At 45.0% G+C, this 14,245-nt stretch overlaps 2 protein-coding genes across 7 annotated transcripts in view; one reads left to right on the top strand and one right to left on the bottom strand.

Annotated features, from left to right (window-relative positions):
* Nucleotides 1-14,245, top strand: part of LOC108152023 (receptor-type guanylate cyclase Gyc76C) — a 37,598-nt gene that overhangs the window by 14,308 nt on the left and 9,045 nt on the right. The window lies entirely within an intron of this gene.
* Nucleotides 11,972-13,880, bottom strand: LOC108152024. Its single transcript, XM_017281005.2, has 2 exons — nt 12,270-13,880; nt 11,972-12,210 (listed from the first exon to the last, which is right to left on the bottom strand). The coding sequence occupies exon 1, from the start codon at nt 13,369-13,371 to the stop codon at nt 12,574-12,576; it is 798 nt and encodes a 265-aa protein (XP_017136494.1). The 5' UTR covers nt 13,372-13,880; the 3' UTR covers nt 11,972-12,210; nt 12,270-12,573.

Raw genomic sequence — 14,245 nt, 5'->3', positions numbered from 1 at the left:
ACACTCATAGAAAAACAACCGCAAATCGACTCATACACTCACACACTCACACGCAGATACAGATACGGATACAGTGAATATTCCCTTGAATACATGGCGACAGAGAAGCAGGGCAATATGCTGCATATAGGATGGGGGAGGTGGAGGGTGAGGAGGGGGAGGAGGAGAGCCGCACCACACCACACTACACTTTTTATTATGCACGATAAATTAATGATAATTTAAAGATAACTTTTATATAAACAATAAATTTTGTGCTCTCTTCCGCGCCCATTCTCCCTCTCGCTCTCCCACTCGCTCTTCTCTGTTCTAAAAATAGAAACCGAACAGTTACAAAAAAGAACGGAATGGAATGGAATGGAATAGCGATTAGTAATGAGAAAAAAAACAACGTCGCTTGGTGGTGAGCGGAGAGCGGGGAGCGGGGACTCCATTGATATGGCAATACATACTCTAGTATATCGGAACATTATCATTATTATTATTATTATTATGAAAAAAAACAAAAAGAATGAGAATAATTAACAACTGTTGTTGTTTATTCATGAAGCCCGGCATAGGTGGAGGTTTTAATTTTAAATTACAGATTACTCCAGGGATTACTTAGTCGATGCTAAACTGAAAATATGCCAGATACTATCATTAAATGTAATCTATCGAGATTGGGCATATTTTAAGATACATTTTGTTCTATGGGAACTCTGTTTTTATTTATTTTTTTAAATAGAATATATTTCTATAAAGGATTTAGATAATCCTCAAAATCAATTTCGATAATCGCTCTTTTGAATTTCAATTAAATTTCCGCTACAGATTGATTAAAAACCAATCAAAAAAGTACAAAAGATCAGTGACAAAAGCCTCTGAGACGGCTCTTAATATCCAAATATCTCTTACACTCCACACGTATTCGCTCCTCCTCGTCTATCTTCCATCTGGTATCGCTTCATCGCTCTATCGTTTATCTATCGACTTTCATCGTAATGCGGAAGTCCGCCAAGGGCAGGGGCGCCCCACCCCTCTAATTTCCATACAACCGGCAGCAGTCGTTCCGTTCCGTTCCGTTCCAAACAAAACCCAAACAAAACCCAAAAAAAACTTAATTCTCTATGGAGTATATTGTCTACCGTTTTTCACTTCCTCCACTGCCGCCGCCGATCTCTTGAAATGTAGACAAGCTTCTTTAACTGTCATTATTCACGCCATAGAAACCAAAAACCAAAACCAAAGCCAAAAAGTCCGAGTCAGAGCCGTGGCCGGTGGCCGGTGGCCGGTGCCGGGGCCCCAGAGGCAATGCCAAATCGGGAAACAAAGGTCTAAGGAGAATAAATTTGTTAAGCGGCAATTAAACGTCAATGGCGACACTTGAAAAGCGATCCAAAGACGATGGATCGGCTATTTTGGAGCTCAGTTGTGGCCCGGAGGGGTCCGTCTGGAGAGGGGGGTATTATAGCTGACATTTTCAAGTGACTTGTATTTCTACACCCCCAGCCGCACTCTGTCCCACTCTGTCGCACTCTGCCCCACTCTGTCTCCTCAAATGATATTTGTTTTCACTTATCTTGAGGTCTTATCAAGTGCTTCGCTCACATACCGTACTCCTCCACCTCCTCCTCCTCCTCCTCCTCCTCCTCCTCCTCCTCCTCCTCCTCCAATAATATGTTGTGTTTGTATAAATAATTGCCAATCATCTATGTATGGTGGGATGTTGAAATTTTTGATATCATTTTGATTGAGAGTCGCGCAAAGGCAAAGTCGACGTCGAAGACGAAGTCGAAAGCGCCGGGTAATTAGCTTAAAAAAAATATACATACATACAATGTATGTACTACGAATGACTGAGTGAATGAATGAAGAACTTTTGAGAAGCCGACGGGCCGCCACCAGTTAATCAATCAATGGAGGAGAGGCGACGACTTGGCTGTTGGCTGCTGGTTTCTAGCTGTGGCCATCGAATATGAGAAGCCTTAACTGGACTTTGATTGGCATCGTGGGGATGTGGCAGTGGAGGGCGGGGAGGGATCAATGGTTCAATGGTTCAATGGTTCAATGGTTGAATGGGCCCATCAATCAATGGGCTACGCGATTCAAGTTACAATTCAATTAGCCAAAGAATAGGCTCGGGGCTCGGATAAAAGAGCTATAAATTAGGTGGATAATATTCACACCTTCCCCAGGGGGGGGAGGGGGGTTGGTGGGAAAACGGCGACAAAAATTTGCGGGCTGAAAATTGGAGAGTAATCAACTAGATTGATGGATGGATAGATCCCTTAGGAGAGGTCTGTGCATCGAGTGGGGGATTGACTCATTTTGAGGGAACACATGGGCGATCTCTTCGCAAGAGATGGCCAGCAAAAAACAACAAATATTTCATATACAATTTATAATTCATAAAATTAATTATATTAATTGTTTTAAACATTAATGTATGCGAATGCATTTGTATGAAAATATATATAATTTATTAATTTTGTGAGAGACAGAAATTTAAAATAAAGAAACTAAAATATAAAATAAAATAAATAAAAAATAAAATAAAATAAATAAAAAATAAAATAAAATACATAAAAAAAAAAAATAAATAAAAATAAATAAAATAAGTAAAAAAATAATAATTGTAAAAAATAAAAATAATAATAATAAAAAAACCAATAAAATAAATTAAAAATTAAAATAAATGAAAACCAATAAAATAAATTAAAAAATAAAATAAATGATATAAAAAAACCAATAAAATAAATTAAAAAATAAAATAAATGATATAAAAAAAAAATGATTTAAAAAAAACAAAAACAAAAATGATTTCAAAAAAACATGATTTAAAAAAAAAATAAAATAAATGATTAAAAAAAAAACTAAAATAAATAAAATTATTTAAAAAAATTAAACAAATACAAAAAAATAAAATAAAAAAATTTATAACATAAATTAAAAAATAAATAAAATATATGGCAAAAAAATTAATAAAATATATGGCAAAAAAATTAATAAAATAAAATATATGTATTAAATAAATACAAAATATCAAACTTTTCCAACATCCATTCTCAAAGGCAATCTATTGGCAATCTAATTTTTCTATGCACTCGTATGTGTCGAATTTTATGGATATTCTCTCTGGGTCTACGATTCTACGCTTCGATTCTTTCGATTCGCTGTCCAAAAACTAGACCTAAACAATGGAAAGCTCAGGCAAAACCTAAAATCCAATTATGCTTGTTTAAGGGGTATTTGATGGACCGATCCAACATCAAGCGGATAATTTAAGTAAATGCCAATTAATTGGTTCCATGACAAAACCAAAACCAAACCAAAACCACAGACAAAGATACAGATACAGATAGAGGTACAAACAGAGATTTGTTGGTCAGTCAGGTAGCTTTTTATCCATCAATAAAAACCGAAACAGAGACCGACAGAGACCAGAGACCAGAAACACACAGAAAAACGATTTATCATCTTGTGTGGCTCGGTGTGGTGTCAAATTTTGAGGTTTTAAGTTTCTGTTTTTGTTGTCTGTTGACCTGGAAGTCAATGGGCGGGATTGATAGACCATTTGGTGGAGAGAGAGAGAGGTGCCTCTTGGCCGCCACTGAGGCTGGGCACGTTTCTCAGATCTGTTTTCCCTGCTCTCCTCTCCCCCTTTTTTTTTATGGTTATTGTAATGTTTGGAAGACCGACCCACCTCCTCAACTGCTTAATTAATGAGTTTTCGCTTTCTATTTTTTTTTTTGGCTTGTCGCGTGGACAACCAGACAATGACTAATCAGAAGATGGAAATAGGTTGTTGGTGTTTTCGGTTGATTTTTTCGCCGGGCAATTCTTCTTCTTGCTCTCCTTGTTGGGGGGTTAATTGAGGAGACCCCCCGCCACCTGCCACCGCCTGCTGCCTGCCACCACCTCTGCTGTGTCTTTGGTTGGTGTTCGGTCGAGTTAAGTTGAGTAAACAAATTGCATTAATTTGTGTCTTATTATTTAATAACAAAATAAATAGACAACAGCCGACAGCCGACGGCCGACGGCAGCGATAATTGATGGCGAGGCGGGGGGAGGGGAGGGGTGGGGAGCATGGTGTGGGGGAGGTAGCTCTGCTGTGTGCTTAGCTTTCGTTTTGTTGTCGGTTGCTGAGCAATTATTTTAATCCCATTCAATTAGGAATCGAACAAGTCGAATCGAAACGGAATCGTCGAGGCAGGCGCCTTAACCAGGACACGCCCTGACCTTCTTTTGCTCCTCAAGGAGGAGCCTGCTCCACCACCCACCCAGAGGCAGAGGCAGAGACGGAGATGGAGACGGCGGCATCGTTTCAATATTTCTTCCATCTTCGATTTGCTTCTGAATATTTGAACGACCCTGGGGGACTTCCTTTGGCGGCAGGCCGGGCCTTAGGGATTTATTCGAGTGTATTTTAATTGGAATTTCGCAGTTTCCCAACTTCAGAGCTTCCCAGCTTTCAGTTCCCAAAGGACTCTCAAGTGGGTGATGATTAAAACCCGCAAAATAATTGGAATTCGAAGAGGCTTCCTTCCCAGCCTCGAATCGTGCCCATATCGTGGGTGCATTTGTACCGTCCAAAATCCTCGTAATCCCCAGCCCACGTAGTCATACTGAATCAGCTCTTTTGGCACTTTTATCGAAATAATTCCATTTCAAGTTCAAGTTTTGTGCCTCATACCCCGAAAGCCGTTTCCCTTTCTCACTCTTTCGATCCAACTGTTGCCCGAAAAAAGTATTATAATCGGGCGTACCATAAAACCATAAATTTTGTATTTATTATATGATATGCATACACGTGTGTGTGTGTGTGTGTGTGTGTGTGCGTCAAATAGAGGTGTTGGCATAGAATCGATTCTGATGGCGCCTCCGACCCCAGAAACACCGAACCCCAACCCGAACTCCTCCCCCATCGCCTGGGGGTGTAATGATTATGTTTATTCGAATTGAAGACATTCGAGAGACGATTTTTATCGCCCGTTTCTGTGCGTACTATTAATATAATTTTATGTGCAAAAATATTCCAATTTCAATTTCAATCGAGCAGAGGGTGGGAGGGCGAGAGGTGGAGGTGGAGGGGTTTCTTATCAGCCCCGAAACACCCAAAAATAAAACCCAAGCCAAGATAATGCTCTATAGGCGCCTCTATTGCCGGCAGAGAGGAGGATCATCATCGAGTGGTGCGGTGGGCGGTGGGGCGGGGCGGGGCTGGTGTGGCGTGTTCTCTCTGTCTCTTTCTTTCGCAGAGCACGCAGCCTTCTTGTGGCATGTGCAGACACTAAACTTATTAATAAAACATCGACGAAACCATATCAATTCTGAATTTGTGAATTCTAAATTCCGGATTCCGTTTCGGATTGAATGGTTCGGTGGGTCAGGGAGGGGGGTGGCTGAGGGGCTAAGGGGGGGACTTGGACGTACTGGAAGAACGAGTCGCAGCCATTTGCTGTTTGCATATCGCTTTGCCATTAATCGCTGCTGGGTTTTGTTGCTTTTTTCACTTTATATATACATATGTGGCGATATATACATATATACATATGTATATATTAAGCGATATCAACAACAACAACAACAAAATGTTTTATTTTTAGCTTGGAGTATTTATAAATGGCCTTGGCGCTCCAAACCGATCCGCTCCGATCCGCTCCACTCTGCTCTGTAGGGGTATCCAAAAAGAGAGACGAACCAGCGGAAGGGGTGCAGCCCCATACATATTTTTTTGGAGGCTTTTGCGAACCGCAACATCTGTCCTTTTGAAGATTAAAGCCTGAAAATCTGAAGTAATTTGGTAATTTTGGAATAGGGTTATAGGGATTATTCGGCTACAAGATTTATAGCATTTTATGGCACTACTTCCTTGCTTAAATATGTGTGTGGGTGTGTCCTTTGCGGCCATAAAGTATTCACAAGCCAGCATTTAAGCCTTTCTCCCGCCCTGCTGTGTCTCCTGCCAAATGTTTAAGCTTTAAGCCATTAATGGCTGTGTTTTCCCTTTGGCAATTTGCAGCTCGGAAGCGGCCAAAAAACATTCACAGAAGCCTCTCCCTTAACTGGGACTTAACACTCATTCAAGGGTCTGGCTCTGCGCTGCGCTGCTCTGCTGCGAAATGGGAAGAATTTACAACTTGATTCACTTGTCCTCGACTTTTATCACACACACACACACACACACTCCCACACACACACACACACACACACATATATCTCCTTCAAGAACATAAACTGTTCGGTTGCGTTGCTCAATTTAATCTCTGAATGTCTGAATGTCTGAATGTGTGAATGGGGGGGATGGAATAATAATGAGAGAAACTGCACTTCTGAACAATTTACAATGCACAAGAGGATTGGCCCCCGCACAATTTTGGGGAAGAGATTTGGGGGGTAAGAAGAGCAGATCAGAGAATCTTATGCACTTGAGTGCATGAGAAATGCAGTGTAGTCGGTGCTCTGCTAATAATACAAATGAGAAATACATAAAAATAATAATATTAATACCAGTTAAACCACTTTGCGTGCAATGGCAGACAACGAGGCAGACCCCGGACCGACCACCGGGCACAGCCACAACCTGCATGGCATGGAACTTGTTAAATTGTTAAACCCATCAAGACAAGACCCAGCCCCAGGTCCAGGTCCAGAGCCAGCCCCAGTCCCAGCCCCAGCCCCAGCTCCAGCTCCAGTCAGAGACCCGAAAGAAGTGGTCGAAGCCAGTTAGCCAGCCAGCCACCCTGTCACCCAAACAAACCAACAAACTGGCCAAGAAGAAGGCCAGGACGGGACACCAGCCAGAGGAGGAGTAAGATGTAAGATGGAAATGGAGATGGAGATGGAGATGAAGACCACGTCGCGACGCATTGGCTGGCAAATACTCGAGAGACAGAGAGAGAGAGAGAGACTGAGTCCCCAAGCTCTGCGTTAAATAAAATAGAGAATATTTCTAATAAACACAAAATGAGGAGAGAAACTAGATAATCTTGAATGGGGAGGTGGGTAGGGGGAGCGATGGGGCTTTGGTAGAACGGGAGAGCATCAAACTTGAAACCGAATTGATTAAATCGAGGAAATCCAATTGAGTGGGAATATTAGTTCGGGGACAGGAAGTGAGCCCTGGCCTAAGCAGGCCTGGGACTATTCTATTATTCCTGGATAGCCCCCAAAAGTAGGCAAATGGAGGCAGAAGATCCCGCTCAAAGAGAGAGAGAGAGAGAGAGCAGTCTCGATTGGTAAAAAATTCATTGAAGCATTCTGTTTGGCACCATGGCAATGGAGCCCCCCTCTGCCCCCTCTCCCCCCCCCCCCCCCCCCCCCCCCCCCCCCCCCCGCCCTTGGGGAAACGGAAATAGTATTTCCTGTTTGAAAACCACTCGACGAACCCTTCTCGCTTATCATTTCTCTTTGGTCGGAGGAGGAGGAGGAGGAGAAAGAGGAGGCCTCGTCCATTCATTCTAACGAGAAAGGAGCCCGGTTTTTGGTTTTCTGATTTCGAGCGTGCCCCATGACGGCTGGTTGCAGCATCATCATTGCCTTTTGGCGGCCGTTGCATGTGCACATGTGGCGCGTATTCAAGTATTTCCCCACGGTCTATTTTTAGAAAATCCTGTTTTTTGGCAACACACAGACGGACAGGCAGGTCTCTGCTTTGCATGAGAGAAGTCAAACGAGAGACGGGAAAGAGAGAGAGAGAGGGAGAGAGAGACACGCTGAGAGAGAAACTTCAGCAGAGATTACAGAGATCCTCCTGCTGCCTTTGTAGACTCATAATTCGCGCTCATAAATGTGCAAACATTCAAGGAAATTCCTTCGTTTTTTTCCGCCCAAAAAAGCCCTTCACTTTCACACGAAACGGAGCTGAGAGCTGAGATTTGAGCTGGGTTGTGCCTGGCCGGATCCAGTCTGCCTTTTCTCTACCGCACTCCCCGCTCTCCCCCTCTCTTTGGGGCCGTGTCTGCTGCTAAATGCCAAAGCTGCTGGCTGTCATGTGTTGCTTCCTTTTAAGGCCAGCAAAACGGCGCCTCATCAGGCGGGATAGAAGGGGCGACGGCTGTTGAGTGGAAGTTGGCGCTGCAGCTAAGGCAATGGTATGCCATGGAGCCCCATGCCCCCCCCCATAGCCCCCTGCCTGGCACCGTCATCATCATCATCATCACATCATGGACGGGTGCTTGGGCTTCTTTGAAAGTGAAATTTCCGAGTGTAACACATGCGATGACAATGCTGCCACAGCAACTGGCAACCAGCATATGAAGCCCCACAGCATTCACAGCATTCAGAGCTCTCTTCGCAACAGATGATGCCTTGACATTGTCAAGTGTGCGGCATGGCATGATGCCGCATGATGCGGCGGTACGGCGCAAGACCGATCTTAAATGGAATCATTGTCCCATTGAGGAATCATTTTGTGGCACAAGCGAGAGAGAACTGGGTTAAGTTCCGGGCAGCAAAAACGGAATTATGAATGGGCACGGAGGGAGAGAGAAGGATTCGCTCCTCGAGAGCGAACAGTGAAATGATTGAATGAGTGAATCAATCGTTGGCTATCCATGAGTGCACTCACTCCTTCACACTTCTATCCTTTAACCATTATTGGAAGTTTTTGGCTCATTTAGTTTCTGTGTTCCCTTTTCATCTGTGGGGGGGTGGCGAGGGGACGCCATTCAACAGATTGTGCGTGTACATAGGGCTGAGGGGAGGGCGGGGAGGGAGGAGGGAGGATGCTGATGCCTGATTCCGAATTCCAGGCACGCTCCGTGCATACAGAACGAGCGAATCATTTGCAACAGTTGAACAGTTCGTTTATATTGTAATTTGATTTGAGAGACACCAGAGAGAGGGAGAGAGGGAGAGGGCGAGAGGGAGAGCTGGAGGGTAATTGTATTAGCACCCCTTGACTGTCCCCCGTGTATCCCTGATGTCATTCCATTCCCGTTGACCACCTTTCTGGGGCAATAGGCAATGCAATCAACTCCCCTCACATGAGACAGCTGTCTAGGTCCTGTCATTGTCAAGCCCTGCTCCTTGGCCTGTCCTTGTGGCCATTCATTTATCATATCCCTACGACAGAGCTGCTGTCAGAGCTCTGGCTCTGGCTCTGGCCCCTTCGTCGATCAAGTGTAAGCTTTAAAGGCAGCGAGGACAAAGGAGTCCCACTCATTAGCTGAAATCCCTTTGCCACTTTCCAATTAACTTTCTGCTGCTTTCACTGGCCAGAGGAGGGAGGAGGAGGAGGGAAGGGGTTCATCTCTGGCGATTAAATCAAATTGCACATTCGGGCCCAATAATCCATTTAACGGTGGGGCCCTGCCGCCAGCCCCATCTTGGATCCCTTTCATAGCGAAAGGGCTTTGAACCCTTTTTTGTAGCCACATTCCCTGCGTGGGTGTGGGTGTGTGAGTGTGGGTGTGTGTGTGCGCTCTTTTGTGGAGCCCGGCCCCAACTTGTTGATGATTGATGGCCGTGTGTGTGTGCGTGGGCGAGTGGAATGTGTGTCCTTGAACTGATTGGCGATTGGCCTGGCCCAGCATGCTGGCCAAACAATAAACATTAACAATAGCCAAGAACAACAGATAGTGAGATAAATAAACTCCATTAAGGGTAAAAAGCAAAGGCTTAAAGAGATTTAATTCAAAGTTAATTTCGTAATTAAAATTTCAAGCAGATTCGTGGAGCCACCCACCCATGAATCTTCGGAGCAACAATGTATTTTATTTAAGAGGATTTACAGGATTTTTCATAGGCAAACATTTTGCATCAGAATAGGCTTTGTCTTTGCCCTGGCGGTACTTCAAAACGGAATTCTGAGATCAAAGCTCCGATTGATACCATTTCTTCTTGGCTTTCTGTACGTTATGTATATGCCCCTTCATCGGAGAGGCAATATATCTGGTCTTTAAAGAAAGAAATCATGACTGAACACGCCCTCCCACCCGGACATGGGCCGGGATCGGGACTGGGACTTTGATTGAGATTGAATCAAATCTGACAAGGGGCATGAGTCAAGCCCCCCCTCGGAATCCGATGACAATTCACGCACATTTTCCATTTGTTGTTATTTGTATTGTATACCTCTGTCCTCTCTTCCCGCCACCATGGGTGATGTTTGCTGAAATATATTGAATTGTACATACATACATACATACATACATACATACATATGTAATGTCGTGTCGTGTCGTGTCGTGTCGTGTGTTGGTTTATCCACGGGAATGCCTAGTGTTGAGGTCTGGGGATAGTCATGTTTGCGTCTGGTTTCTATTTTTAGTGCGCAAGTTTTATTTTTAGACAATCCGACGCACACGCACACGCACACAATCACTGACAAATGCACACAGAGATAGAGACAGAGAGACAGAGAGAGAGAGAGACACAACACACGTGTGGAGCAGCAAACAACTTTAACTGGAAAAAAAAAGTACATATCACTGCAACTTGTTGCACTGCCACTGCCAGAGAGGGCAGCCTCATGCCGACGGGGGAGAGGGCGAGGGCGAGGCAGAGCAGGAGCAGCACCCCGAGGCGTCCCACGTTGCGGCTACGCGATATATATGTTTCTTTTTTCGGTTACACAACATCGCGTCGTGTGCAGACTGTGCTATACCCTTGACAAAAAGGGTATTGGCAAGCCTAGAAGAAGGAAGAATCATATATATAATTATTATACAGATATTTGATCTGCCCTTGGTGCTCAAGTAGGGGCCTTAAGCGGGATACCTACAAAGGGTATTTGCTTGTGTTCCGCAACGATCTCCATATATATTTTAGTGGCAGCGATCGCTTTTCAAGGGTATCGAATGCGTCGGTAGGCGACTTGAGCGTTGCGTTCTCTCTCTGGCTTGTTTGTTTGTTGATTACAACTAAGCTCTGCTCTGCTCTCGCTCTCTCTCTGCATCTTGTGCTCTCGAGCAGCGCTCTCGCTGTCCCTCTCTTTGCTCTCGCACTCTGCCGCCGCGCCGCTCTTTGGGCTGTCGGTCTGTCCGCGTGCTTTTTTCCCCATTTCGTTAAACGTTTTATCACGTCCGTCGTCGTCTCCCTGTGCTGCTGCTCTTTTCTCATATTTTCCTTTGAAATGTGATTCTATTTTTAGAATCGAATTGCTCGCCCGCTCTCTTCTGCCTCTCGCTCTCTCGCTCTCTCTCTAGCCGTGTGTGTCTGTTATTCTTTGCTGCTCTCTGTTTACTTTATAAATATTTAAATTGTTGTCACGTACTAAGTTCTTAATAGGTTACGTTATGTGTTTATTTAACTCATTTTGATTAGAAGTCGAGAAAATACGAGAATATGTATACGGAAGAAGAGCGCCACAAGCGCCGTACAACTACGGAAAATACACATACTAGATATACTATATCCTATCCCTAACTACTGAGTAAACCTACCATCCACCCCCAGACTAACTGATTCCCGTTCAAAGTTCAACTTTGGAGCTCCCCTCCACATCCCCATCCCCATCCCCCCCAACAGATGTTCAACCCAAAGTTCTTTAAAATTAAATGTTTACTCAAGTGCAATTAGGAAATAGAAATAATGGAAAATATAAACACTGACACAGGCACATCTAACATATTCTTAATTAAATAATCTTAAATGTCACACAAAGCATACGAAAACTAGAAATTCCGAAATTTTGCCTCGCCCTGACCCTCGCCCAGCTGTGCAAAAATATTCAGGAACAAAAAATGTTCCATTTCCATGGAGGAATATTTCAACATTTAATAAATGACTTGCAATAATGGAAATTGGAGCAATCGAATGGCATTCTTTAGATACATTCTGATATTACATACAAAGAGCAAGAGGGAACGTTATATATAATATATAGCATCCAGCATTTTACAGAATTTCCGATCACATTCGCGTCTTTCTGAGTCTGATCATAAATGATGCTAAAGCTTAGCGCCCTTTGAGCCCTTGACCCGACCTCTCGATCGGCAGGACTTGAGCAGACGAAGAAGAGCAGACACATTGGAGGAAGAAAAGTTGTAAGATAGGGATAAAAGGGAAAGACTTGGGGAGGATTTAGAGTTTTAATATCGAAACCGGAAGGATGCTCTTCCTTCCACTACCCGAACGGAACATCCTCTCGGCCCGCCTAGTAGCGAAATTTGATTACAATACATTTTTCGCAAGAAAATGATAGGGTTATGACTTTTCTTAAAGTGTAGCTTGTCATTCGTTCTTCTGATCATTTCCAAGAGGCAAGGACCTTAGATACGATGCCTGTGACGAATATTTAGAATATTACTCGAGAATATGCACCTTTTTTGTGTTAAACTTACTTCGTTTGATGCGTCATGCAGCAGCACCTCTCGGCCAGTTTCTATTTGCGCTCTTATGGCTCCCCCATACAGGTATTACTCGAGTGGTGTTCGTTTTTGGTTTATTGAAGGTCAGTTTGGAATTTTGAATTTGGAATTTGGTTAGAGGTCTGAAATCTTCGATTAGCCTATTTTGGAATTTTGGCTATATCAATTTTGGGCCTGAGCCCGTTCCCAGATGACAGATGTCAGATGCTATATGCCTGATGCCTGATGCCTGATGCAGACGGGCTGTGTACCGGGGGGACACTGGGGCTCTGCAGTGCTACGAGGCCACATAGTTCTTGGTGGACTTTTTGAGGTCGCCCGCAATCTTCTTGATGGCCGGCGGAATATGCTTCGCCACTCCCGGCTGCGAGCTGAGGAACGAGATCTCGAAGAGGGCGGGACGGCTCGAGTAGACGTTGTGGAGCATGCTGATGAACCAGAAGAGCAGGTCGTCCATGTTCTGGAGGGTGCACTGGGCGAACACGGCACCCGCGTCGCGGCCGTGCTGGTGGGAGTCGAAGAGGGCGACGATCGAGACCCGAAAATCGAAGGTCACCATCACCGTTCGACTGTCCGCAATGATGGCGGCGAACAGCTGGGTGGGTGCCACCTGGCCGATGGCCTGCTGGAAGACCTGCAGGGTGATCTGGAAGATGCGGGACAGCTGCATGGCCACGTTCCGGTTGTACATGGGACTGGAGGTGTCCGCCTCCATGTGCGTGTAGAACCACTCCTCCAGCCGGAAGTTCATCTTGTGCTGCGACCGAATGGCCGCAATCGCGTCGGGGATGTTCAGGTTGAGGTTGCGCACGTGCGGCGTGTTGGCCGAGATCACGTTGTGGTAGACCTTGTTGCCATCGTTCATGGCGTGGCCGAACAGCTCCATGCCGCGCGGCGGCATGTTCGACACCCGGTGGTAGAACCGCTCCGCCTTGGACACCTTGTCGGCCAGGATCAGCGAGATGAGGGTGCACGAGTTGGTGCCGCTCTGCTGGAACTCCCCGAATCTTGACTGGCAGAAGTCGCGCGGGAACCACCAGATGTTCAGGTTGTCGATCTGCTCGTGTATGGCCATCTTGGTGCAGGACCTTCGTCTGCGTCCTCTTCTGAGGAGCCTTCTTCTGGCTAGGCTTTTGGCGGCTTCGTCCACTCCTTCTTGTCTGCTCTCTTCTGGCACTCCTGCCACTCCTGCCACTGCTGCGGCTGCTGCTCCTGCTGCTGCTGCTCTTGGCTCTCACATAGTATTCCCCATGTGGATTCACCCTTCAACAACAGCAGTACCTTGGACGTGCAACGTGCAACGTGCACGTGAATCCCAACGGAGATGGCTTCTTCGATTGCTCCGGCTCCTTCCTCGGCTCCTCCTCTCCAGTACACTCCAGGGGCGGCCACTCGGTCCTAGCCGAACATTGAATTTCGCGTGTCCTCTGCCGGTGGAGTAATCAGCGGGAAAAGATACAGATCTTCCGGAATCGAAAAAAAAAACAAAAAAAATTTCTAGACCAACAATTGACAAATAACAAACAAGATTTGAGATTTTGATACCGACTGGTCGGGTGACCGATCTGCCAAATCGAATGCCTTGACCGCTTTGACAGTAAAGAAACGGGTATCGGGATTTTTTCCATCAGACTCATGAGATACGCCGTTCTAGATGAATCGTATTAATTCCAAGAGCTAGAAAACCTTGAGTTCTGGCTTCTTTTGGACGTGTCTTTAATCGCCGAGTAATCCCAGACACCATCCACAGGGACTTTCTTAGCTCTAAATGCTATTTAAATGGAGTAGTATTCAGGGGGATTAGTCATTTGTTTGTTTGCCGATTCGGCGGAACTGGAGGCCAGTCGCGGTCTCTGAGCCCCGCTAAGCTTTATTCTAGGAATGGGAACACTCTATTTTAAAACTGGCCTAAACGGAGATTCTTGGAAACGCGCTCTTCGCCGAGTGTC

Source organism: Drosophila miranda, chromosome XR (genome assembly GCF_003369915.1).
Source record: "Drosophila miranda strain MSH22 chromosome XR, D.miranda_PacBio2.1, whole genome shotgun sequence".
NCBI classification, from domain to species: domain Eukaryota; kingdom Metazoa; phylum Arthropoda; class Insecta; order Diptera; family Drosophilidae; genus Drosophila; species Drosophila miranda.
This window is presented reverse-complemented; position numbering and strand designations above follow the sequence as displayed.

What these genes read in the sequence shown, in the direction of transcription:
- LOC108152024 (XM_017281005.2), bottom strand. Translation starts at nt 13,371, where the DNA reads ATGGCCATACACGAGCAGATCGACAACCTGAACATCTGGTGGTTCCCG.